Source organism: Carassius auratus, chromosome 42 (assembly GCF_003368295.1).
Source record: "Carassius auratus strain Wakin chromosome 42, ASM336829v1, whole genome shotgun sequence".
Classification (NCBI taxonomy): domain Eukaryota; kingdom Metazoa; phylum Chordata; class Actinopteri; order Cypriniformes; family Cyprinidae; genus Carassius; species Carassius auratus.
Window position 1 is genome coordinate 3,644,991 of NC_039284.1, and position 24,770 is coordinate 3,669,760.

Sequence of the window (24,770 nt, forward strand, 5' to 3'; positions counted from 1 at the left end):
TGATTTGCGAGTTGTTGCAGTGCAACAAGTATTTGGTACTAACGTTAACGTATTTTGGTGTTAGACAAACCAGGTTCGATGACGATGTTATCTCCTAGAGCAGACCAAATGCTAATCATTATATTTACTATGCTCCTCTGATGCTGAATGTAAAAGGGGTTTACTGCGTTACGATTTACTTATTTTTCGGCCGAACGCGCCGATATAGGCAACAACGCAATTTAAAGCAATGGTTTAAAAAAAGTATAATTGCAATTCTAATAAAGTCATTATTGAATCATGCAGTCGATTGGCGACTTTTTTCACTTAAGTGAGGTGACGAAACAAATTGTATGATGTTTATCTAATGCTCCACACTTGAGACTTTTTTTACAGTCTATGGGTGAGACGCAAGCAAAAACATCGTTTTTTTTACTGGTCAATTTTGAGATTTGGGGCTGTTTGTCTTCAATAACATGTCTTCTTTCAGACTTGTGAAAAAAATATAGGTCTTTATTTTACTACACCTTTAGTCTTTTTGCGTCTGTAAATTTCTCATAAATTCAGTTGGCGTTCTAAATCACCATGGTGCTCCGCGATTGCTGTCTGCACCCTGGAAAGCTCTCTCTCTAGCTCTCTCTCCCGTACAATGTTCTCAGATCCAAATATGTTTTCACAGAAGTTATTGACAAAACGTAATTTGTTGACACCCAGAAACATTCTCAAATAAAAAAAAATCATACATAAATATTTAATGCATGATTAAATAGCAAAATAAATAACTAATACTAAAATAACACTGGATTAATTAAGCTATTCTAAACTGTTTCTATAGGATCCACATATTTTACATGTTAAACTAAAGCTACCTTTTTGAATGAGTAGCTATCTAACAAAGTATTGAATATGATATTTTAAAATCAATATGCTCAAGATTAATTAGCCTTGACATAAGTAAATTTTGTTTATTCATCAATGCAAATTTACTGCAACTGCTGCTATGCAAATTGAATGGGATGTGGATAATAAACAAAAACAATGTATTATATTAAATTTATATTAGTTATATTAATTCATTAAATGTGTATTTATTTCTATGAATTATTAATTTTATTCTGCATTTATATAAATAAGGCTATTATATATATATATATATATATATATATTATATAAGGCTATTATAAATAAATTCTATTATTATTATTTGTGAGTTGTACAGTATTCATACATTGGAATCTTTTATTTATTACACTTTTTCTTTAGCTTTTGTAAAGTGAAAAGTTAATACAAATTGTATTTGATTTTTTGATTTAGAGCAACTTCTAATTGCTATTAAAATATAATAGGGTATCACTGTTTATTACTCATTTTAAAGGTTACTGAACTCTTGAAATGATTTGGATATACAGTTCAAACAACACAAGATTGGCCCCTCTTTATTAATCTAAAGTTTTTCTTGTGTTATTTCAAAGTCTTTAATTTCTCTTAGAGTTTCTGTTTTGGGGTGCTTTTGTTTTGCAGTCTAGTACTGTGTAATAGGTTTATTGCACTGTTAATAGACGATTTTGAGCGGTTGGGAGATGGGAAAGCGCACAACTCTCTGTAACGTATTGACTTTAGTATATATATACACTAGGGCTGAAACATTTAGTCGACATTATTGACAACGTCGGTGATAAAAAAAAAAAATATTGTCGGCAAACGTTTTGAGTAACGTGCAGTTTTGATATCGTATATCTGCATAATGTGAAAGTCTGCAATAATGCAGTTTGACCAGTGTGGCGCTGTTGCGCAAGATTGTAATACACTCTCCTGATTCAATTCAAAAGAAGAAGATGGCACTTCAGTTTGAGGAAACCGAGCCAATCCGAACCTTTGATGAATATGTAAATATATACTGCACGCCTTCCTCTCAATAACTGCATAAACACAACAAAAACTGACCGCGATGTAAAAGCAGCTCTTAAGAACACATTTTATTACAGCGATGTGGATGTTTGCACAAACTCTGAGGTTCTCCAGGCACGCCAGTAAAGAAAAGTCCAGTCACATTTATTTATATAACAGTCCTTTATGCAACAGATAGCTTTTCAATATTAAACATGAAAATACAGAGTCAGTGTAGCTAGAATTATAACTTGATATTCTGTTATAAAGCAGCTCTCCAGTGTGGAGCTAGCTAATGATTAAAATAATTTTATAATTGGGGGAAATATTTCATTAAAGTTTTAGTTCTGCGCTAGATCAAACCAAACTGTTTTGATTATCATATCCCAATAAGGTATTTTAAGAGAGATTGTATTTATTAATAAAATGTTTATCCAAAAATAAAATGTCCTATCACGTACCTTTACTTTTATTATACATATGGCTTACAATAAGAAATTGTTAAGAGACAGAATGATTTGTCATTCAGCTACTTCCTCATATAACTAATCAAATGGCGAATAGGAGTTTCTCCCTTATCTCATTCTCATTTTGTGTGCCAAATATATTTAATTGTATAAATTAATTGTGTACTAGTAATACATAATGACTTTCAAAAGCGGAGGTAATTCCCTTTATTTGTTAGAATATTAATATTTTAACTAATTGCAAAAGCTAAATAATCAATAAATGTCTAACCATGAAATGTGACAGAGTTTGGAGACCCCTGGTTCAGCACAGTGAAAGTATTTGAAGATTTGTTTATGAACATGGCGTTGTGGTCATACAATGACTTTAAACCGGACACTACTCTGAGCTATTCACATTGTAAAAATGTTACAGATATGTAATCAGGTCCTCCCTTTTGGAATGGTAAACATGACCCTATTCATCACTCACACAAATAAATCACTTAATATTTTGATAATTGAATTGGTTTTTGCTGTTAAACTTTTTTTTTCTTTTTCTTTTTTTTGTAACATGTTGCACTCCATGTGTTTACAGATTTGTGCAGAATTTGAGACAAACAGAATTACCATAGGCCCATTAGAATCAACAATCTTTGCCAAACTGGATCCGCACTACAAAACTTATGAAGATGTTTGCATACTGAAGAAGAGTGCTTGGACGAATAATGATACCTTCTTGCCCACTACACGGGTAAGAACAACTGAACTCAATACAACCCTTAAAACATTATTCTCTCACTGGCCACTGGGAATTGACAAAAAAGACAGATATAATAAGATTAGGTTTATTAATACAATAAATACAAAATATGTGGTATTACTTTAAACTGACAGATTATGAATGCATTTGCCTCCCAAAAACAATTTATTTTGATGCAAGGCAGGGGTGTCCAGATCTGCTCTAGGGAAGCCAGTGTTATGTGGAGTTCAGCTCTAACACACCTTTTTGGAACTTCTAGTAAGACTTTTTTTGTTTTAAAATTCCTAAGAACCTTTATTAGCTGGTTAAGGTGTGTTTAAATGGCTAGATAACCCAAAAATAAACATGTCATTAATTAATCCGATACAGATTTGTGATTTTTATATCTTTAAGCAACAAACAAGAAAGTAGAAAAGTATGCATAAACAAGATGTTTATTTGGTATCTAATAGGCCAAAACTGCATTTTGGGTATTGAAAACAATAACTGTAACCATCTGAAATTAATGGCAGTAACTGCACAGTAAGTAGCTTACATTAAATACAAACATAGATGGTACAGACATCAGCATTTAGCTTTTGTTTTTGAATTGGGTTGAAACGACATAGAACTGGTCTTAAATGAAAAGATTAATTGTAACCATGTGAAATTAAAGGCAACAACTGCATAGTTCTACAGTCCAATATTGCGGAAAAGCTCAATAAAGCCCCTTTCACACTGCGATTCCGGCAAATACAGGTCCCGTAACGACACGTGACATCAGGGCATGACGTAATGTACGAGTCGAAAAACATTAGTTAGGTTATACTTTTACTGAAGCTGGCGAATGATCTCGGTGTCAGCACGGAAAGTGAGGAACTAACTGATCTCTGCTTCATACAGTTTGCAATTTTTTTTTTTTGTGAACGTTGATCTTCCTTCAAAACAGCCAGTAAAAGAGTCGCACGATAACGTGCGTCATCACTACGACACGGCATTAGATCTGCCTTTTGTTCACATGGCGCTCATCCCGGGATTGAACCCGGCAATGTTACTAGGTCCCTGACCCGGGTTTAATGCCGGAATCAATCCCGGGACGTGTTTGCATTCACACAGAAGGTGACCCGGCAATGTTCCTGCAATTTGCCGGGTCTGAGGTGCAGTGTGAAAGGGGCTTAAGAGGTTTCTTAATCAGAGTTTAGTATTTGTTTTAGTTTTAAAATGTGGTTTAAAAAAATAAGTCTTTACCAGTGAGACTAAATAAAAGTATGTTATATAAATATATTTTAAAATCAAATAATTTTGGTGAGAATAAAACAAAGATGCAAAGTGTTTTATTCATCCAATAAAAAAAAATTGGGTAATGATTTACATCTATAATTTTTTACTTGATCCAATGAAAAATAAATAACTTGTAGTCATCAATCAGGGAGTGATCCAATATGTCCCTAGCAGGTACCCAACTCCTATCCTCCAGACCGTAACCTTCCCAGTCCACCAGATACTGGAATCCTTGTCCCCTCCGTCTCGAGTCCGGAATACGATTAACCAAATATGTCGGTTCCCCATCTACGAGACGCGGCGGCGGGGGAACCGGAGTAGGCGGATTAATACGTGCATAAAACACGGGTTTACTTTTGGACACATGAAAGGCGGGGTGTATCCTCTTGTACGCAGGAGGTAGTTTGAGGCGGACTGTTACCGGACTAATGATTTTGGTGATAGTGAACGGGGCGATAAATTTGGGAGCTAGTTTATTAAAAAAACGGATCGCAAAGGAATGTTACTGGTAGAAAGCCGCACTTTTGACCCACGACGTAGACGGGAGGCTTTGACCGGTGGCGATCGGCCTTGGCCTTAGTGCACTCCCTCACCTGGAGCAGAGTCTTGCGGGCTCTGGTCCAGGTGCGGTGACACCTCTGGACAAACGCGTGAGCAGAGGGGACTGCGACTTCAGATTTCAGACTGGGAAATGCTGGTGGCTGGTACCCTACACTACACTGAAACGGAGAGAGGCCCGTAGCTGACACTGGCAACGAATTGTGGGCGTACTCCACCATAGAGAGTTGTTGACTCCAGGAAGAAGGATTCTTGGAGACCAAACTTCGCAATGTCCTCTCTAAATCTTGGTTGGCCCGCTCAGATTGTCCGTTGCTTTGGGGATGATAACCCGAAGACAAGCTAACTGACACCCCTAACAATTTGCAAAACTCTTTCCAAAATTTGGATATAAACTGAGATGCCCTGTCCGAAACCACGTCTACCGGGAGGCCATGAAGCCGAAAGATGTGATCTAAAATAGTGACCGCTGTCTCCTTGGCTGTCGGTAATTTGGCCAAAGGAATGAAATGTGTCGCCTTCGAGAACCGCTCTACTACGGTCAAAACGAGCAGTTGAAGAAGCCCATCAGGAGGTCGGTTAGATGACTTACCACTGGGACAAACTGAGCAAGCCAAAACAAAATCGCGGACATCGCGAGCCATACTTGGCCACCAGAATCGTTGTCTAACCAACCCATTAGTTCTACTTATCCCTGGGTGACAAGCCACGTTAGAACAATGACCCCACTGGACAACTTTGGACCTTAACTCCTCCTGTACAAATAAACTGTTCAAATAAACTAAGGCGTTACCCCTTCTAAGGCTGTCTTGACCTTCGACTCGACCTCCCATACAAGTGCTGAGACCACTAATTTCTCAGGGAAAATACACTCGGGAGTAACGGGATGGGCGGAGGGATCAAAAAGACGTGAAAAAAGAATCGGGTTTGACGTCTTTGGAACCCGGGCGGTACGATAGGGTAAATTCAAAACGACCGGAAAAAAGTGCCCACCGAGCCTGTCTGGAATTGAGTCTTTTGGCAGTTCTGATGTATTCTAAATTCTTATCGGTCCAAACAATAAAGGGAACCCCTGAATCCTCCAACCAGTGGCGCCACTCCTCTAACGCTAATTTGGCCGCAAACAACTCTCTATTGCCAATGTCATAATTAAGTTCGGCAGGAGATAGTCGATGTGAAAAAAACGTGCAAGGGTGTACCTTATCGTCCGAAGCAACACATTGGGACAACACTGCTCCTACCCCCACCTCTGACGCATCGACCTCCACCACAAACTGTCGTGTGGGATCAGGGGCCACAAGGATGGGAGCCGAAAGGAATCGGTTCTTGAGGTTAGTGAACGCAGCCTCAGCTAAATCCGAGCACCTGAACGGAGTACTGGGGGAGGTCAAGGCTGTCAGAGGTGAGGCTAGTTGGCTGAAATTACGGATGAAACGTCGATAGAAATTGGCGAACCCCAGAAACCGCTGTAGGGCCTTACGAGAGTCTGGAGATGGCCAATCTATCACAGCCTTAACTTTGTCAGGGTCCATACGTATTCCCTCGGACGAAACGATATACCCTAAGAAGGGAACAGACTGTGCATGGAATACGCATTTCTCCGCCTTGACAAAAAGCCCATTCTCTAGTAACCTCCACATGTTGAACGTGTTCCTGGAGAGATGAAGAAAAAATCAGTATGTCATCTAGGTAGACATATATAAACTGATCTACCATATCTCTCAACACGTCATTCATGAGTGCTTGGAAAATCCCGGGCGAGTTGGAGATCCTTAACGGCATCACCAAGTACTCAAAGTGCCCTCTAGGGGTGTTAACCCTCTGGAGACTAAGGGTATTTTTGGGGCCTTGAGAAGTTTTGTCATGCCCTGATATTTGTGCTTTTTCAGTTTATTATAAATATCTAAATGGGTAAAGTCTAACCTCACTGTAATCAGCACAAACTGGGCTATAATAATATGTGAAATGCATGCATGTACATGATTGTATTTTTGAGAAAAAAAAAATGTTATGCATGGTTAGTGAAAAACTAAAAATGTTAAATCACTTGAATAAGGCCATAAAACACATACATAACATTGGTTCCCGGGACTGTTGAGAACTGGAGCTTGTAGCCTAGAATTTTTCTTTCTAAATTATGTGAAAATAATCTTGTTTACTGACTCACAGAAAACAATATATTGATTTAAATTTTCTAAGACACTTTTTGTTGGTAAAAGTCATATGTGAGTAGGCGTCAACTATCATGAATATCATTGTGATTTACACCAGAGAAGACAAAGGCCTGCATAATGAGCTGCATAATGAGCCTCTCATTCAGTTTTGCCACTGTGAGTGAGGAGTTACAAGAAAGAATGTGAGAACAAAATAAAAGTATATAATTTTATGTTTGTAGTTTATTAAGAATATATTTAATTATCCCACAACATAATTTAATATCCACTTGGGGGAGCAGTTAAACAGTTTATTAGGAACAATCAAATCTTACTTTCAAAAATTTTTTTGGCATCCTTACTCCAATCACACAATCCTTTTAACAATCTTATTTTCTATCTAAAAAAAAAAAAAACACTTATTATTATCATCATTATTTTTATTATTATTAATGTTGAAAAGAGCGGAGAATATTTTTCAGTTTTTGTCATGGGGAATGAATTGAAAGAACTGCATTGTTTTTACATTTGTTAGAGTTATCTTTATTTGTTACATTTATATTATTTACATCAAGCTTTTGAATAGTATAGTATTGTATATTGTTATTGAAACTTCATAATGTTTCACTTGATTATACATTTAGTCAGGAATTATAGTTTGGAAAAAGTATTTGGAAAAAGTCTAACTAGTAAAATGTTTACACGTTATGTGAAAACTAGTACAAGTATATAAATAAATAAAAAGAGACTTACTCATGTTTATGATCTCTGCTGAATAAAGTGCTTCATTCTTTTTTCTGAGGAAATCCATATCTCAAATCCTCAACCACATCACATATTTTTGGGGTGAATTATGTCTTATTCCTCTCATCGCAAAGCAAACAGTAAAATAAAATAAAAACTTGAACAGTCTGGCTGCTTTTTCTTCTGTGTGGGTGTATTCAAGCCGCGCACTTCAGTTTGAATCTGAATAGCGCGTTAAGTGCGGGGGCGTGGTCACATTAGATATAATGAATGTAGAAGTGAAAAATGTACATCGCGTTATTTTCATATGGATTACTTTTTCTCAGAATATTTGTTTTTGGCAGCACTTGTTTAGTTTAAAGGTAGACATGTCAGGCTTTCTATAGATATCTCTTTCATGTCTCTTCGTTGAGAATTCACGGAGTTACAGTTCATTTTAATGACGTGTTTGTACATGACGATCAGCTCAGACAAAGTCTGCAGACAGCGCACCTTGTTTGTTATCTTAATTTTATAAGTGCACAAAGGTTTTTTGTTATTATGTCTGTATCCCAAAAAAACTACACCCTTTACAGATTGGGGTTATCAGGAGAAAATGACTCAAAATGCATATATGCGTTAATCGACTCGAAAGGGTTAAAGACGGTTTTCCATTCATCCCCCTTCCTGATGCAGACCAAATGATAAGCATTACGTAAATCCCATTTTGTAAATATAGATGCTCCCTGCAACCTCTCGAAAGCTGAAGACATGAGTGGTAAAGGATAAGTATTCTTAATAGTAATTTTGTTCCACTCTCGGTAATCAATGCAAGGTCACAGCGAACCATCCTTCTTATCCACAAAAAGAAACCCGCTCCCGCTGGAGAAGAGGAAGGACGGATGAACCCAGAGGCTAAGGAATCAGAAATATATTTCTCCATGGCCTCCCTCTCAGGAATAGAAAGTGAGTATAACTTGCCCTTAGGCGGAGACTTACCTGACACTAAGTCTATGGCTCAGTCATAGGGACGATGCGGAGGAAGAGAAGCAGCACGGGACTTACTGAACACTTCCTTCAGGTCCAGATACTCAACGGGCACGTTTGGCAAAACCATGGTCTCCTTCTGAAAGATAGAAACAGGAACAACAGGACAAGCAGAAACCAGACAAGAATCATGACAACTCTCACTCCACAATGTGACAGTGTTAGAACCCCATTCCACTCGTGGATTATGTTTGGACAACCAGGGGTGACCTAAAACAATGGGAGCAACAGGGGAGTCCATGAAAAAAAGGATATGGTTTCTTGATGGTTCCCAGACGTGATCAGTGTGATGGGTTCTGTATGGTGCGTAACGTGAGGCAGTTCCTGGCCGTTGAGTGCAGTGACATGGATGGGGAGAGACACAGGAAGGACAGGAATGTTCAGGTGATGTGCAAGTGTAGAATCCATGAAATTACCTTCGGCTCCGGAGTCCAGAAGACACGCATGATGTTGATTCTTCCACTGCAGTTTCACCGGAAGGTGGGTCGATGATGTAGATGAGGACTTCTCAGCGGAGATCCCACCCGATAGTAGCCTCAAATTTACTACCGGGCTGGCTCTTTTAACCGGGCATGAGTTGATGTTATGATTAGAGCCTCCACAGTACAAACACAGTCCTTGGGACCTCCGCCAGAAGTTGTGGCTCTGGCCGGAAGTGGTCCTGGGGAACCTCCCGGGGGATGGACGGCACAGGCGGTGCGGTGGGCGAAATAGGAGATTTGAGCTGATGGATCCGCTGGGTGAGCTCTGACACCTGTGCCACCAGCGCTCGGATAGCACGCCCGGTGTTAGAGATGCTGTCCTGCTGCTGATCCATGCGTTGACCACTGTGGTGCATGAAGTCGGTGAGGGTATTGGTGCTCACTGCTTCCATGGTGGTGAGATCGTTATGTGACGGTGGGTGAAAGGACAGTCTGAAAGCAAATGCGAGTTAACAATTTTAATGGGAAGACATAATCTGAGTACACAAACAAACATGAAGATGAGACAACGATTATCCGTGGAGAGAGTGAAGAGGTGAGGAATCCAGTTGATGACGGAGAGAAGGTGAGAAATCCGGATGACGTCGGCGTGTAGGCAGCAGGAGAGAGTGGCACCGGAACTGCGGGGAATAGAGCCGAAGGTAAGGGTCCGTGGCTGAGTGAACGTGCGGAGAGTGGATGAGGTTCTGGGGAAACACAGACATCCAAAAGCAAACAACACTAAGAGCCAAACGGACAGGGGAACCACATCGAACATGAAACAACGATCTCACAAACACAAGATGTGAGACAAGCCATTATATAGTGGGTGAGTAATGAGTGGCAGCTGTTGCTGATACAATTAACGGAGACGCCCACAACTTATCAGTGCAGACGCGTAACACACAGAAGTCACCACAAAGTGTAAACACCCCGAGATCACGGTTTACCAACCGTGACAGTTTTAAAGGATACAGTTCTTCAGGACCTAGCAGTTTACAGTCTGCAAAACCATGTTGCTGGGACTGATATATGTATCATCAACTGTATTTAACTGTGTGTAATTATTTATTGCTAGTTTAACAAATACACTTTGATCCTTTGTGACATCTTGTCTTTTGACTCATTACAAGACAAATCACACAAAAAATGCTTTGTTGAAGGGTGTAACTTTAAATACAAAATATTTAAAGTAACTAGAACTAATTGTGTGGAACCACTGTCCATAATTTAAATGAGTAATTTGAAACAAAACCTCCTTGTTTTGATAGAGTGAAACAAAATTGGCTAGATTGTAATAAACCAAAACATGTTGAGTTAACTTAACCGGTTTAAGTTAAAGCAAAGTGAATAAATTGATTTGGTTGGACATTACTATTTCACATAGGTTCTACCTCATTCAGTTGTGTTGTCACAACACAAGGAGCTTGCATATATTCCAAAAATTCCATTAATGTTATCAAAACACAATTTGGTTGTGTGGAACCACTGTCCTTAATTCAATTAAGGAAGTTTAACGAGTAATTTTTTGAGTGTATTATTCAGATAGACTCTTTATTAGTTGCTGATGTAGTAATCATAAATGAATGATATAGTTCTTAGTAAGTCTCTAGGTTACGAATGTAACCCTAGTTCCTCGAAGGAACGAGACGCTGTGTCAAGTGCTTTGGGGAAACGCCTTCAACTCTGAATATTGTGTGCAATCTGTTCAATGGAAAGGCGTGATGTCACGGGCGGGGTGACGTAGCGACCAGGAAGCTATAAAGGCACATGACACGCAGCTCACTTCAGCTTCGATTAGGGAAGCAAGCGCCGACAGGGGTGCCGGGAGTATGGCTCTGCGATGCAGCGTCTCGTTCCTTCGAGGAACTAGGGCCCCCTTCCTCAAATCTTGCCCTGGAGATCCAATGCACTGCAGAGTTTGGCTCCAACCCTGATCAAAACCACCTGCCTGTGATTTTCTAATGATCCCATAGACATTGATTAGCATGCTCAGGTGTGTTTGATTAAGATTAGAGCCAAACTCGGTGGGAAAGTGGATCTCGAGGTCCAGATTTGAGGATCCCTGAACTAGGGTTACATTCGTAACCTAGAGACGTTCCTCTTCAGGAACTCGAGCTGCGTCAAGCGCTTTGGGGAACGATGAGATCGTCGATATAGTTCAGAATGCGGATGTCCTGCATACAGAGGGATACTAGAGCCGCATCTACACATTTCGTGAACGTGTGGGGTGAGAGTGCAAGGCCGAAGGGAGTTACCCCTTCTAAGGCTGTCTTGACCTTCGACTCGACCTCCCATACAAGTGCTGAGACCACTAATTTCTCAGGGAAAATACACTCGGGAGTAACGGGATGGGCGGAGGGATCAAAAAGACGTGAAAAAAGAATCGGGTTTGACGTCTTTGGAACCCGGGCGGTACGATAGGGTAAATTCAAAACGACCGGAAAAAAGTGCCCACCGAGCCTGTCTGGAATTGAGTCTTTTGGCAGTTCTGATGTATTCTAAATTCTTATCGGTCCAAACAATAAAGGGAACCCCTGAATCCTCCAACCAGTGGCGCCACTCCTCTAACGCTAATTTGGCCGCAAACAACTCTCTATTGCCAATGTCATAATTAAGTTCGGCAGGAGATAGTCGATGTGAAAAAAACGTGCAAGGGTGTACCTTATCGTCCGAAGCAACACATTGGGACAACACTGCTCCTACCCCCACCTCTGACGCATCGACCTCCACCACAAACTGTCGTGTGGGATCAGGGGCCACAAGGATGGGAGCCGAAAGGAATCGGTTCTTGAGGTTAGTAAACGCAGCCTCAGCTAAATCCGAGCACCTGAACGGAGTACTGGGGGAGGTCAAGGCTGTCAGAGGTGAGGCTAGTTGGCTGAAATTACGGATGAAACGTCGATAGAAATTGGCGAACCCCAGAAACCGCTGTAGGGCCTTACGAGAGTCTGGAGATGGCCAATCTATCACAGCCTTAACTTTGTCAGGGTCCATACGTATTCCCTCGGACGAAACGATATACCCTAAGAAGGGAACAGACTGTGCATGGAATACGCATTTCTCCGCCTTGACAAAAAGCCCATTCTCTAGTAACCTCCACATGTTGAACGTGTTCCTGGAGAGATGAAGAAAAAATCAGTATGTCATCTAGGTAGACATATATAAACTGATCTACCATATCTCTCAACACGTCATTCATGAGTGCTTGGAAAATCCCGGGCGAGTTGGAGATCCTTAACGGCATCACCAAGTACTCAAAGTGCCCTCTAGGGGTGTTAACCCTCTGGAGACTAAGGGTATTTTTGGGGCCTTGAGAAGTTTTGTCATGCCCTGATATTTGTGCTTTTTCAGTTTATTATAAATATCTAAATGGGTAAAGTCTAACCTCACTGTAATCAGCACAAACTGGGCTATAATAATATGTGAAATGCATGCATGTACATGATTGTATTTTTGAGAAAAAAAAAATGTTATGCATGGTTAGTGAAAAACTAAAAATGTTAAATCACTTGAATAAGGCCATAAAACACATACATAACATTGGTTCCCGGGACTGTTGAGAACTGGAGCTTGTAGCCTAGAATTTTTCTTTCTAAATTATGTGAAAATAATCTTGTTTACTGACTCACAGAAAACAATATATTGATTTAAATTTTCTAAGACACTTTTTGTTGGTAAAAGTCATATGTGAGTAGGCGTCAACTATCATGAATATCATTGTGATTTACACCAGAGAAGACAAAGGCCTGCATAATGAGCTGCATAATGAGCCTCTCATTCAGTTTTGCCACTGTGAGTGAGGAGTTACAAGAAAGAATGTGAGAACAAAATAAAAGTATATAATTTTATGTTTGTAGTTTATTAAGAATATATTTAATTATCCCACAACATAATTTAATATCCACTTGGGGGAGCAGTTAAACAGTTTATTAGGAACAATCAAATCTTACTTTCAAACAATTTTTTTTGGCATCCTTACTCCAATCACACAATCCTTTTAACAATCTTATTTTCTATCTAAAAAAAAAAAAACACTTATTATTATCATCATTATTTTTATTATTATTAATGTTGAAAAGAGCGGAGAATATTTTTCAGTTTTTGTCATGGGGAAATTCCTCTCATCGCAAAGCAAACAGTAAAATAAAATAAAAACTTGAACAGTCTGGCTGCTTTTTCTTCTGTGTGGGTGTATTCAAGCCGCGCACTTCAGTTTGAATCTGAATAGCGCGTTAAGTGCGGGGGCGTGGTCACATTAGATATAATGAATGTAGAAGTGAAAAATGTACATCGCGTTATTTTCATATGGATTACTTTATCTCAGAATATTTGTTTTTGGCAGCACTTGTTTAGTTTAAAGGTAGACATGTCAGGCTTTCTATAGATATCTCTTTCATGTCTCTTCGTTGAGAATTCACGGAGTTACAGTTCATTTTAATGACGTGTTTGTACATGACGATCAGCTCAGACAAAGTCTGCAGACAGCGCACCTTGTTTGTTATCTTAATTTTATAAGTGCACAAAGGTTTTTTGTTATTATGTCTGTATCCCAAAAAAACTACACCCTTTACAGATTGGGGTTATCAGGAGAAAATGACTCAAAACGCATATATGCGTTAATCGACTCGAAAGGGTTAAAGACGGTTTTCCATTCATCCCCCTTCCTGATGCAGACCAAATGATAAGCATTACGTAAATCCCATTTTGTAAAAATAGATGCTCCCTGCAACCTCTCGAAAGCTGAAGACATGAGTGGTAAAGGATAAGTATTCTTAATAGTAATAAGAATACTTAAAAGAGGGATACTAGAGCCGCATCTACACATTTCGTGAACGTGTGGGGTGAGAGTGCAAGGCCGAAGGGAAGTACTCAATATTGGTAGGCTTTGCCCCCGAAAGCGAACCTCAGAGACTTCCTGTGTTGTGGATGGATGGATATGTGGAAGTATGCGTCTTTGAGATCTATTGTGACAAACCAGTCCTCAGATCTGATTTGAGCTACAACCTGTTTGACAGTGAGCATTTTGAACTTCAGTTACATAAATGAGAGGTTTAGATGATGTAAGTCTAAGATCAGACGCAACCCCCCTATCCTTCTTTGGAACTATTAAATACCAGCTGTAAAACCCGGACTCCCTGTCTAGAGGAGGGACCACCTCGATGGCCGCCTTCCTTAATAGGGTATTCACCTCTTTTTCCATCACCAGAGCCTCCTGGGGCCCGACTACTGTCGGTGTAACCCCATTTAATGTCGTCGGTGAATGGTCGAACTGAATGCAATAGCCTCTTTCTACCGTGTGCAGGACCCATTGAGATACATTTGGCAGTAGTTTCCACGCTGCTAACTTATGTAATTAGGGAATCAGTCTCTCGAGAGTGACCTCTGGTGTAAGAGGACCCCGAAGGGGCGGCAAACATCTCAGCTCTGCTACGCTCACAGGCGGTAATAACTGAGAGCAGTGCTCGCTGGAAGCTGCAGGGTCCTGAAACTCTGGCAGGGTTGGCAGACCCACCTCCCGAGGGTACTGAGGTGAGACAGGCACCTAGGTGAGACGGGCACCGTTTAATGAGGTTGACACCACTCTACCCCAGTAGGGGCCGCCCTCTGTAGTCGTGACTGAAATGCGTCATTACTTTTTGGCCGTGGACCTCCCAGCCTGAAGTACGGCTCCATCAGATTCGGATTAGGCTGAGAAGTCGCTGGCCCAGAGCATTGCTTCAGCTTCTGGTCCCGCTCTGTTTGTACGCAGAATATTAATCCCCTCGGAGATTAAATAGCTGTTCATATAATGTTATGCATTAACTGTTTATTGTATATTGGGGTTTATGCAACTTTATGTTTGTGCAACTACAAGCTCACCGACGCCCTCCGTGTCAATCTCCTCGGAGAAAGAAAGGCGGAGTGTTAAGCCTGATGCTCAGGGGGAAGAACTGAAGCTCAGGCTTCCGAACCCAGGAATCGGGCAGATCTGAATGGTAAGGTAGGAGATAAGGACGTGCCCGTCTCCATTCTCTCCATTAGATCGATCTGCGAACCCAACGAATGCTGGCGCCACTCCGCCTCTGTGAAAAGCGGGACCGGTATCACGAGGAACGCTGGTGAAGGCTCCCACCTCGAAGAGAGCCCTCCGGGATCGAAGCGTCTGCATCTCCCTCGAGAGCCGACTCAGTGTTCTTCAATCCACGCAAACCACGCATTGACTGTTTGTATCGCCACCCGTGATGTAGCGTGGGCAGGGAGGAACAAACAATCTATAGCGCAATCTGGAATCGGCTTTCAAATGTTGTGTCTTTCCATTGCTCTTAGGCATTATGTTGTTTATTGGGACAGACAACAATAAATAAGACTCACAAGACAGACTTTAGACATGAAAAAGACGCGAAGCTGAAGTCAGGTGCCTTTATAGCTTCTTGGTCGCTACGTCACCCCGCCAGTGACGTTTAGCCTTTCCATTGAACAGATTGCACACACACTATTCAGAGTTGATCTTGCCAAAGACTTTTCCCCAAAGCGCTTGACGCAGCTCGAGTTCCTGAAGAGGAACTCATGATTATCTGTGCATTAGTTAACCCCTTTACGTGCAAACATCGCCGACGGCCCCAGTTTATTATTGTTTCACTTTCACAGCACGTTAAACATCACTGTCTTACTTCATCTGGACAAACTGTGCATCAATTGAAAGTTTAAAGACTCTAGCTTCGATATTTGACCAATATTTTGATAAAACATTGTTGCAGTGACAGATATTTAGTGATTTATGTCAGGAGTGCAATATAATAAATCCGTATTATGACACATTTTGAATAGAAATTCACCACTCACTCATATTCAGTCACGTCAGCAGCGGTTTATTTGTGTTCACATAGACTCACTGAACAGCATCAATAAGGATTTATAGACCAAATATGCATATCTGCGGAGATATATGGATATATTTACTGATGTTTACTTCATATTTCTTCAGACAGAATCATCATTTCTATTCATTTTCCACGGATTTACGCGATCAGATGATAAACAGCCTCTCCCAGCAATCTGTGTATGTGTTTGCTATGTTGTCAGCTCGTGCTGTGTGTGACTCAGACTCTGATTGGTCCTTCCCAATGTCAATCTCAGAGTGTCATATCTGGACACCGCCACATCGTGTCAAATGCTTCCTGGGCACTTCCTGGTAGTTATCTGGCCAAAACAACACCGAAACATCTCTGTACACACGAAATATCTGAATAATAAACCCGCGATTACGATAGTAAAGCTTGTTATGAGAATTTTTTTGAGATCTGGGGCGTTTTTATAAAAAAAAAAATAAACAGTAAACGACCAAATTCCACCCCTGATCGCTAAAGGAAGTTATTATAAACACTCGATCGGGGTTTAAAGTGAGTTTTGAGTAAAAGTGTACTAATAATTTCATAAATTGTCTGATGTAGCTTGATGCTAACGTTAGCTCCTATGCTACTAATAGCAGGTGCTTTTCTTCTTCATAATGCATTTTTGTCTCAATAATTCACGTAAGGTCGTAAGAAAATGTTTTGTTGTATTTTTATAGTAAGACTTTTGATAAATAAGGGCTAAATGCAAAGAGAGACTGAAGTGAGATCGCTGCTTTGTTGCTTTGTAAAGCCTGAAAAACCACAATCATGGCTAATAAAGGTGGAATAAAAACAAAAGAATAACGATAAAAGAATAATGCGGATAATGTGTCATACCTGTCGGAGGCATGAAAGACTCGTTTGGTGAGAACAATACAATCATGAATGGGGAGTTTTGCGAAGCCAACACACATACAAAATAAACAGCAGTGTTTACATGTGAGATCTTACAGAGATGACAAGGGCCATAAATCAATCTGATTTGCCTTCTCTAAAAACACACGACATGGCCTTAGAAAATATTTAATAAAATTCACAGTTTTACAGATTCGATTATGAATTTTTTTATGAAGTTTTGGAAGACTTGTGGCCTTAGCTACACTGTGTTTTCAAACTCATTTCCTACATCAACATTTTTAAAATATATTTAAAACATATGTTTTTAATATTTGTATTTTTGAGCTTATATATCTCTATTATCATAACAGTCTGAGTGATTCTGATTCCTGAACAGTAAACTTTAAAGTGTCAGCTTTGTGAACAAAGGTTGATTATGTATCTAGTGAGAAAGAATCATGAGCAGAAACCTTTTTATTTTGGGTATGTAATTTCGGTCTCCATGCCAAAAAAGGGGGGTTACTAGTAAGGGGTTAAAGGGTTAGTTCACCCAATAATCAAAATTATGTAATTAATAACTCACCATCATGTCGTTCCAAACCAGTGAGACCTCCGTTTATTTTAGGAGCACAGTTTAAGATATTTTAGGCAAGGCAAGTTTATTTATATAGCACATTTTGTACACAATGGTAAATCAAAGTGCTTTATGTGGCAAGAAGCAGTCAGGTAGGGGAGCCGACCCACCAAAAGTGGATATACATCGACTACACCACCCAGTATATACCAGGACATAACAGCCCTACGAAAGGGCACACAGGTTCGTGGCCAACAGCCAGGGTGAGCATGGAGACAGAGAGTATAAAACACTTGCAATTTATTTACACACACACCTGTAATGGTTCAAACATTAGTTTTTTTTGGATACAATATAAAACATGCCTAATACACAAGTCTACCAGTTACAAAATGACCAGGAAGAGAAAAATAACCAGCAGGGGCCTTTTGGATTATCACCTCACATCATACCACAAACCACTCAATTGTGAAAGGAATACAATTGGCCAAACACCACACTACCCCAAGTGGACACTGAAAGTATTAAACCCCCCACTTTAAAAGATCCAACTCTTAAAATCACATAATTAACTGGTATAAACTAAGACATTCATATCACAACAGTTAAATGGTTACACAACAAACACTAAAACCAAAGCAGCAGTGCAGTCATACTGATGTACATTCATCTTGAACCAAGGTACTGGAAACCCCTGGAAGTGTAGTTACACCTGCGAGAGAGAATTCCAATGTAGCAAAACGCATGGTTGCTTACCACACGAGACCACGGCTGCTAGCATGCAGATTGAAAAAAAGACAACAATAAAACCCCTTTATAAAAAGCAAATCCTCTTCTCAGAATTGGGAAACTAACCTGAAAAAGACCTACTTGCAACACCAACAGGGAGATGCAACAAACCTTATCCTTTCCACAATGATCTAGTACCCAGGATGATGCATCTTGAGTAAATCAAACCATTTTCTTTTTAATAGGATCAATCCCAACACTGATAGGTTCATTGGATTTAAACTGTTTTAACCAATGATGGAGTAGGAACACTGATAGGTTCCCAGGCTGGCATGATGTCAACCAATCATATCTGGGCAAATACATTACCCTGCTACATTCACATAAAAGAAAGTAAAATAATAATGAAGAAAAACAATAACAAGAATAAACAAGCAATTTTAAAACTTAAAAAATTATTAGTCGGAGAGCTCTCAGTCCCTCCATTGAAACTGTGTGTACAGTCTAATGTCCATGTCCAGAAAGGTAAGAAAAACATCATCAAAGTAGTCCATGTGACATCAGAGGGTCAGTTAGAATTTTTTGAAACATCGAAAATACATTTTGGTCCAAAAATTGCAAAAACTATGACTTTATTCAGCATTGTCTTCTCTTCTGTGTCTGTTGTGAGAAAGTTCAAAACAAAGCTGTTTTTGATATTCGGTTCGCAAACGAATCATTTGATGTAACCGGATCTTTTTGAACCAGTTCACCAAATCGAGCTGAATCGTTTTAAACGGTTTGCATCTCCAATACACATTAATCGACAAATGACTTAAGCTGTTAACTTTTTTAATGTGGCTGACACTTCCTCTGAGTTAAAACAAACCAATATAATAATATATAATATAATATAATAAAACCAGTAATTCATTTACTCAAACAGTACACTGACTGAACTGCTGTGAAGAGAGAACTGAAGATGAACACAGAGAGGTGCGACAGGTGCAGCAAATCAAAGGTCCGGTGATTGTGATCGGGGATAATGAGTAGTGTGTGGAAGGACCCGTCTCATACGTGACACTTAATACTAAAAAAATGACATTTTTTATATGGTTACATTTTATTTTGATGGTACACTTAATCAATCGAATATAAGCGATTTTGCAACTACATGCCAACTAACTTTCATTAGAGTACTAGTATGCTCAAGAATGGTAGAATCTAGTATGCGTACTTGCAAAGACACTTATAATCTAATAGTTCAATAACTGCTAGTTGACATGTAGTTGCAGAGTTACATATCAACAGCTGTCGAAAGGATGCCATCAAAATAATCAAACTGATATTACAATAAAAATAGTCCAAAGCAAATGTGTCATATTACACATTCATCTGATCTGATATCTGATTTTATGGCTTTTGGAGAGAATTTTCTTTTATTATTAATATTATTATTACTACTTATAAGTGGTCTTTTACCACTTTAAGTAACATCAGAAAAATGGCAAGCTATGAGACTTATAATTCATCATACCTATGGGAAATATCATCCATTGTAAAAGTGGATGCAACGTGTTCATTGTGTTATAAATCATCATACTCTTAAAAACTATAACCACAAATAAGAAAATATTATAATATATTAAAACTGTTCTTATGAATATTCATGAGATGAAACAACATACTTTATGTTTTTTTATAATACATTATGCATTCATTGTAATTGCTTAAGGATACCCTCATAATGTATTATAAATACGGGCTTCATAAAAAAGTGTTACCAAAAGCTCCTTTCAAAAGCCTATTCTTCACAAAGCATTTGATTAGTCAATCATAAGAAATAAAATAAAAAATAATAATAAAAATGAGATGCAAAGAAATATCCAATCGTTAATGATTTCAGTCAGGTCAACGAAGAAGCACATCAATCGACAGACAAACAGTGATGTAATTTCAAGCTAAATATATATTTTAATAGATGTTAGGATACAATTATGCCCTCAAAAAAATGCCATGTAACCGGTTTGACAGTTTTACAGTTAATGTACAGAATGGAGATTGTGGATCTGAAATGCTTGAACTGATAAAACACACTTTACATTGCCATGTAATAAATGAGATGATGTTCAGTCGACCTTTGCTTTGTGTTAAGGTCCTGAACTCTGTTGTAAGACATGGTTTATGGGACAAAACCATTTTTACCAGCACAAATACACGGAGGTCTTCCAGACAGCTCTAAGATCCGAGTGCTTGATTGCGATTGCTTCAGCTTAATTGCAGCAGAACATGCGCACGTCATTGAGAGCGGTGTCGTCTCCTCTTCCTTGTGGCAATTCAACCCTTGTCTTGATACCACAAATTCCTTTTCCCAGACATGTTTGGCTCCAGCCACCCCAATCGCCCCATTTTGTGCCTTCACCCAGCAGGTAAGAACCTGAACTGCATTTGAACCTGGAAGAAATTTGCATGTGGCAACATTATGATAAAATATGTTTTTTTTCAATCAATACTAACAAAACAAGGCAAAATAAACGCTTGGAACTTGTCATTTGACCAGAGTCCTGTTGAGTTAACTTAAGTGAAAAAAAAAAAAAAGTTTCTTTATTTATTATTATTATTATTATTATTATTATTATTATTACAGAGATTTTACTGTTGGGCAGTAACTAGTTACTAGTAACTAGCTACTGTAATAATATAACTTTTTACAGTAACTAGTTGTGACTAATTAATAATAAGATTTCAGTTATAATATTACAGTTACCATTCATAAAACAGTTAGTTACTCAGTTACTTTTGATTCCTCGACCCCTACTGATTTGAAATCTTTAGTAGAAGTTTGTGGGGAAGATACACAGTTACAACTTTTGTGGGGTGTGGAGGAAAGGTAATGTAACTAATAGTGTATAACATTAACTTTGCTAGAAAGTAAAAAGTAATTAATTAATATTAGTTTTAAAAGGAGTAATACATTAGATTTTGAGGTAACAAGCCCAACACTGATAACAAAATACATGTTTTAAATGCAATATATACAATTAAAAGCATTTTTGACCAAATCAGGATAAAGGATTTTCAGCATAGCACAAAAGCTGATGCTCACTGGATGTTGTTCGCGGCTGTGTCATCACCGCTTCCTTGAGGCTTTTCAACTTTCAGCTGAAAAGCAGTCAAGAATCCAGAAGGACACCATTTGATATCTCTCCAAACACCCCAGCTAAAGAAAAAACAAAAATAAAAAAATATTATTTTTAATAACATTCATTTATCTAGCTTCTGAAGAAACTGATTCTTCTTAACATAACAGCTCTTAATAACCACAAACCTGCTACATCGTTACTCTTTAGACTGAGCCCCTTACCTGCCTACATCTGACCCAACTGAGGCGTAGTTGGTATATGAGCTTGCTACGCCATTAGCCGTATAAACACAGTGAAGCCGAATCCCGTTGAGCGCAGTATCATCCCCATCACCAATAGGATCTTCCACCTTAAAAACAAAACAAAAATAAACAACACTAAGATCAATTTGAAAGAGGAAAGGGGTCATCTTAACTCTGACATCCAGTATTCCTGATACAGCATCATTACACATTTTGGATGTCTCCTTTATTTGGCCCTTATCCCTATCTGTTTTAGGTCTTAAGAGTCTCTGCTAAAGAGCTGACGAGCTGAATCATGTGTGTTCAAAAACATTTACTGTTGGTGTGCCTTCAGGAATAGGTCCATGAATGTGCATGGTCTAACCCAATCCATAGTCATTTTTAACTTCATGTTTCTTTAAAATTAAGCAGTCACAAAACTTGATTAGGTGCAGTTTCCTTAAAAATACCTGGAATTTAATTACTTACAGCAACTACAGAATTTGTTTATTCTAAGGGTTTGAACCTTCTTTTAACCTTTAAGCTGTAATGAAGTCAATTCTTAGCTTACCTTTAAACTAAAGCCTGCGGCGTACATTCCCATTGGACACATTTCCTTGTGACCCCATGACCCCCATACCCTTCCATTCGACACAGTCAGCTCTGATCTGTAATGTCTGTTGATGCTCCGCTCAGGACGTCTCACTCCAGACTGAGCGCTCACCTGCAGCCCAGTAATGACTAGCAGTGAAAACACCATGGAGATAAAGTGACGCATTGTTGCAGCACTGGCCTGGTCAATTCAAATACTGATGAAAGGAATTAATTGATCAAGAAGACACAGACAGCTTAAGGGAAATGGGTCATATTTATACAACACAGATTATACAACAACATCCAGGAAGCGCTGGACATCCAATCAAAGTACTCAGAGGTCAAACATGACCCTATATGGATATTAAGAAATATAACTACAGTTAAGATGTGTGTACGAGCATATGTGTGTACCAGTGTGTCCAAGATCTAGTTCTCATTTTGTCTAGGTGTGACCATGATGTGCACACAATGAAAGGAAGTTACACAAGTGACAGTAAGTCAAAAGTATCTTAAGATATAAGAAAAATTATATATAATATATATTTAATTAGAATAAGAAATAAGAAAGTTAACAGTCTTCTCAACTCATCTGATGCTTTGCGTGAAGAAATAAATATTTCATAAATATGAATTTTTTATATATCTTATGCAAGGTTATAAAAGAAAAATAGATTACGTAAAGCAAAAATCAGACCTTTAAGCAACAAAATGTTTATTCAATGGAAATATTTCATGGATGTTAAAGTTTCGTTATGGAACCATAAATGCAAACCTATAACCTTTATTTTTAAGTGTTTGTGATATAAATATGCACCCAGAAAGGTAATCGAGTTTATAGTTAACAGGGTTGACAGTATTACACTCAAATTTAATGTACACTGTAAAAACTACTACTACTAATTGCATTACTTTCACAGTAATTTACAGTAAAAAAAAAAAAATGTAATGTAAATTACAGTAAAATCACAGTTGTGTACAGTCATTTCACAGTTATTGATTTCACATCATTACTGTAATTTCACAGTGCATAACTGTATAAATATAGTTATCAGTTGTAACTTGAACAGTAATTTATTGTGTTTCAGCTGTAAAAGTAATGCAATTAGTAGCCAGTAATTAACTGTAAACTTACAATTTAATACAGTAATGCAATATGATGACATACAAGTAGTAAAAAAAAAGATTAAACAATAGTTTCCACAATTGATTTTATTTTCAATAAAATTGATACAGCAATATCATAACAAATGTTGCAAGAGTCATTGCATAACAGCGGGCAAGAGTCGGCAACAAGATGGCATTCAAAAAACACAGCTAGAGGTAAATACCAAAACAATAGGTAGAAGTGAAGGTCTTGACCAGAAAGGCAGTCCAACATATTCAGTGGCGATATGGCAAGTAAAAACGGAGAGAGCCAACAATGACCAGAGCAAATGAAAAAAGTAATACCATCAAACAAATAACATGACAACCCGAGCCCCAACACACAGGTTTCATGCGAGTACATACTTAAAGGAGAACTCCGCTCAATGTAAACATTGAGCTAATTTTTTAGTAAATTTGGAGTGCTGTCAGTACAGAGAACAATGACAAAAATCAGTGTTGCCTACACTTGTTATCCTCTTTTTAAAATTTGCACCCTGTTGACTTCAATGGGGCAATATTTTAAACCTGCTTTTACCCTCTTAACATCCTTGATGTGTCATTTCAAGTGCACAGCCAATGTGAGTGATTCCTTCAGAGTGAACACGAGTGAATCTGACTGCAGTAGATGTGAAAAATCTGAATTAAAATTAAGTTATTTCGGCCAGCGCTCATACCTGTATTTACATCCTGTTTTCGGTTTAAGTCCAAAGTAGTCGATTGTCAAGTTCACGTGCGTGATCATAGGTAACTAAACATATACTAAACAAAAACTTCATTTTTATTCATATTTTTCACATTTACTTCAGTCAGATTCACTCGTGTTCACTCTGAAGGAATCACTCTCATTGGCTGTGCACTTGTGATGACACATCAAGAGCCGCATTTCCACTGTCGGGCCAGTGCGAGCCAGGGCTTAAAGCGGGCCGGGTGGGGCTCATAGCCCCGGGCCAGTAGCACCGAGGCCAGAATAGCGCAGGGTTTCCAAAGTGGAGCTTGAAGCACCGCTGCAGGTCACTAAAACACGCCCTTTACACGCCTCTCAGAACAACGTCATGCAACCTCAAAATTTCAACATCAAAGAGAATTTATCAGAAAACTAAGAAATAAGTCACTGGAACATGCACGATCACAAACCAAACATCAATCAAGTTATTTCAAACATTCGCTGCTGACTGAAAGTGAGTTTTGAGCTCAACTGATTTACTAAAGTGGCCCAAGGTTTTTGTCGGGCCAAAAAACCCTGGCCGTTGGCCCCGAGGAAGCCCCGGCGAGGCACGATCAAGCCACGGAAGTGACAGTGGAAACGCGACTGGTCCTGGCACGCACTGGCACGCCCGGTCTTAGCTCGATAGTGGAAACACGGCTAATCAAGGATGTTAAGAGGCTAAAAGC

At 38.9% G+C, this 24,770-nt stretch overlaps 1 protein-coding gene across 1 annotated transcript; it reads right to left on the reverse strand.

Moving 5' to 3' along the window:
- Window positions 1–20,220: 20,220 nt before the first annotated feature.
- Window positions 20,221–22,485, reverse strand: LOC113060436 (vitelline membrane outer layer protein 1-like). The gene is made up of 4 exons (XM_026229351.1): window positions 22,207–22,485; window positions 21,636–21,763; window positions 21,378–21,491; window positions 20,221–20,725 (listed from the first exon to the last, which is right to left on the reverse strand). Exons 1-4 carry the CDS (start codon window positions 22,411–22,413, stop codon window positions 20,545–20,547), a joined length of 630 nt encoding a protein of 209 aa, XP_026085136.1. The 5' UTR covers window positions 22,414–22,485; the 3' UTR covers window positions 20,221–20,544.
- Between the last annotated feature and the right edge of the window lie 2,285 nt (window positions 22,486–24,770).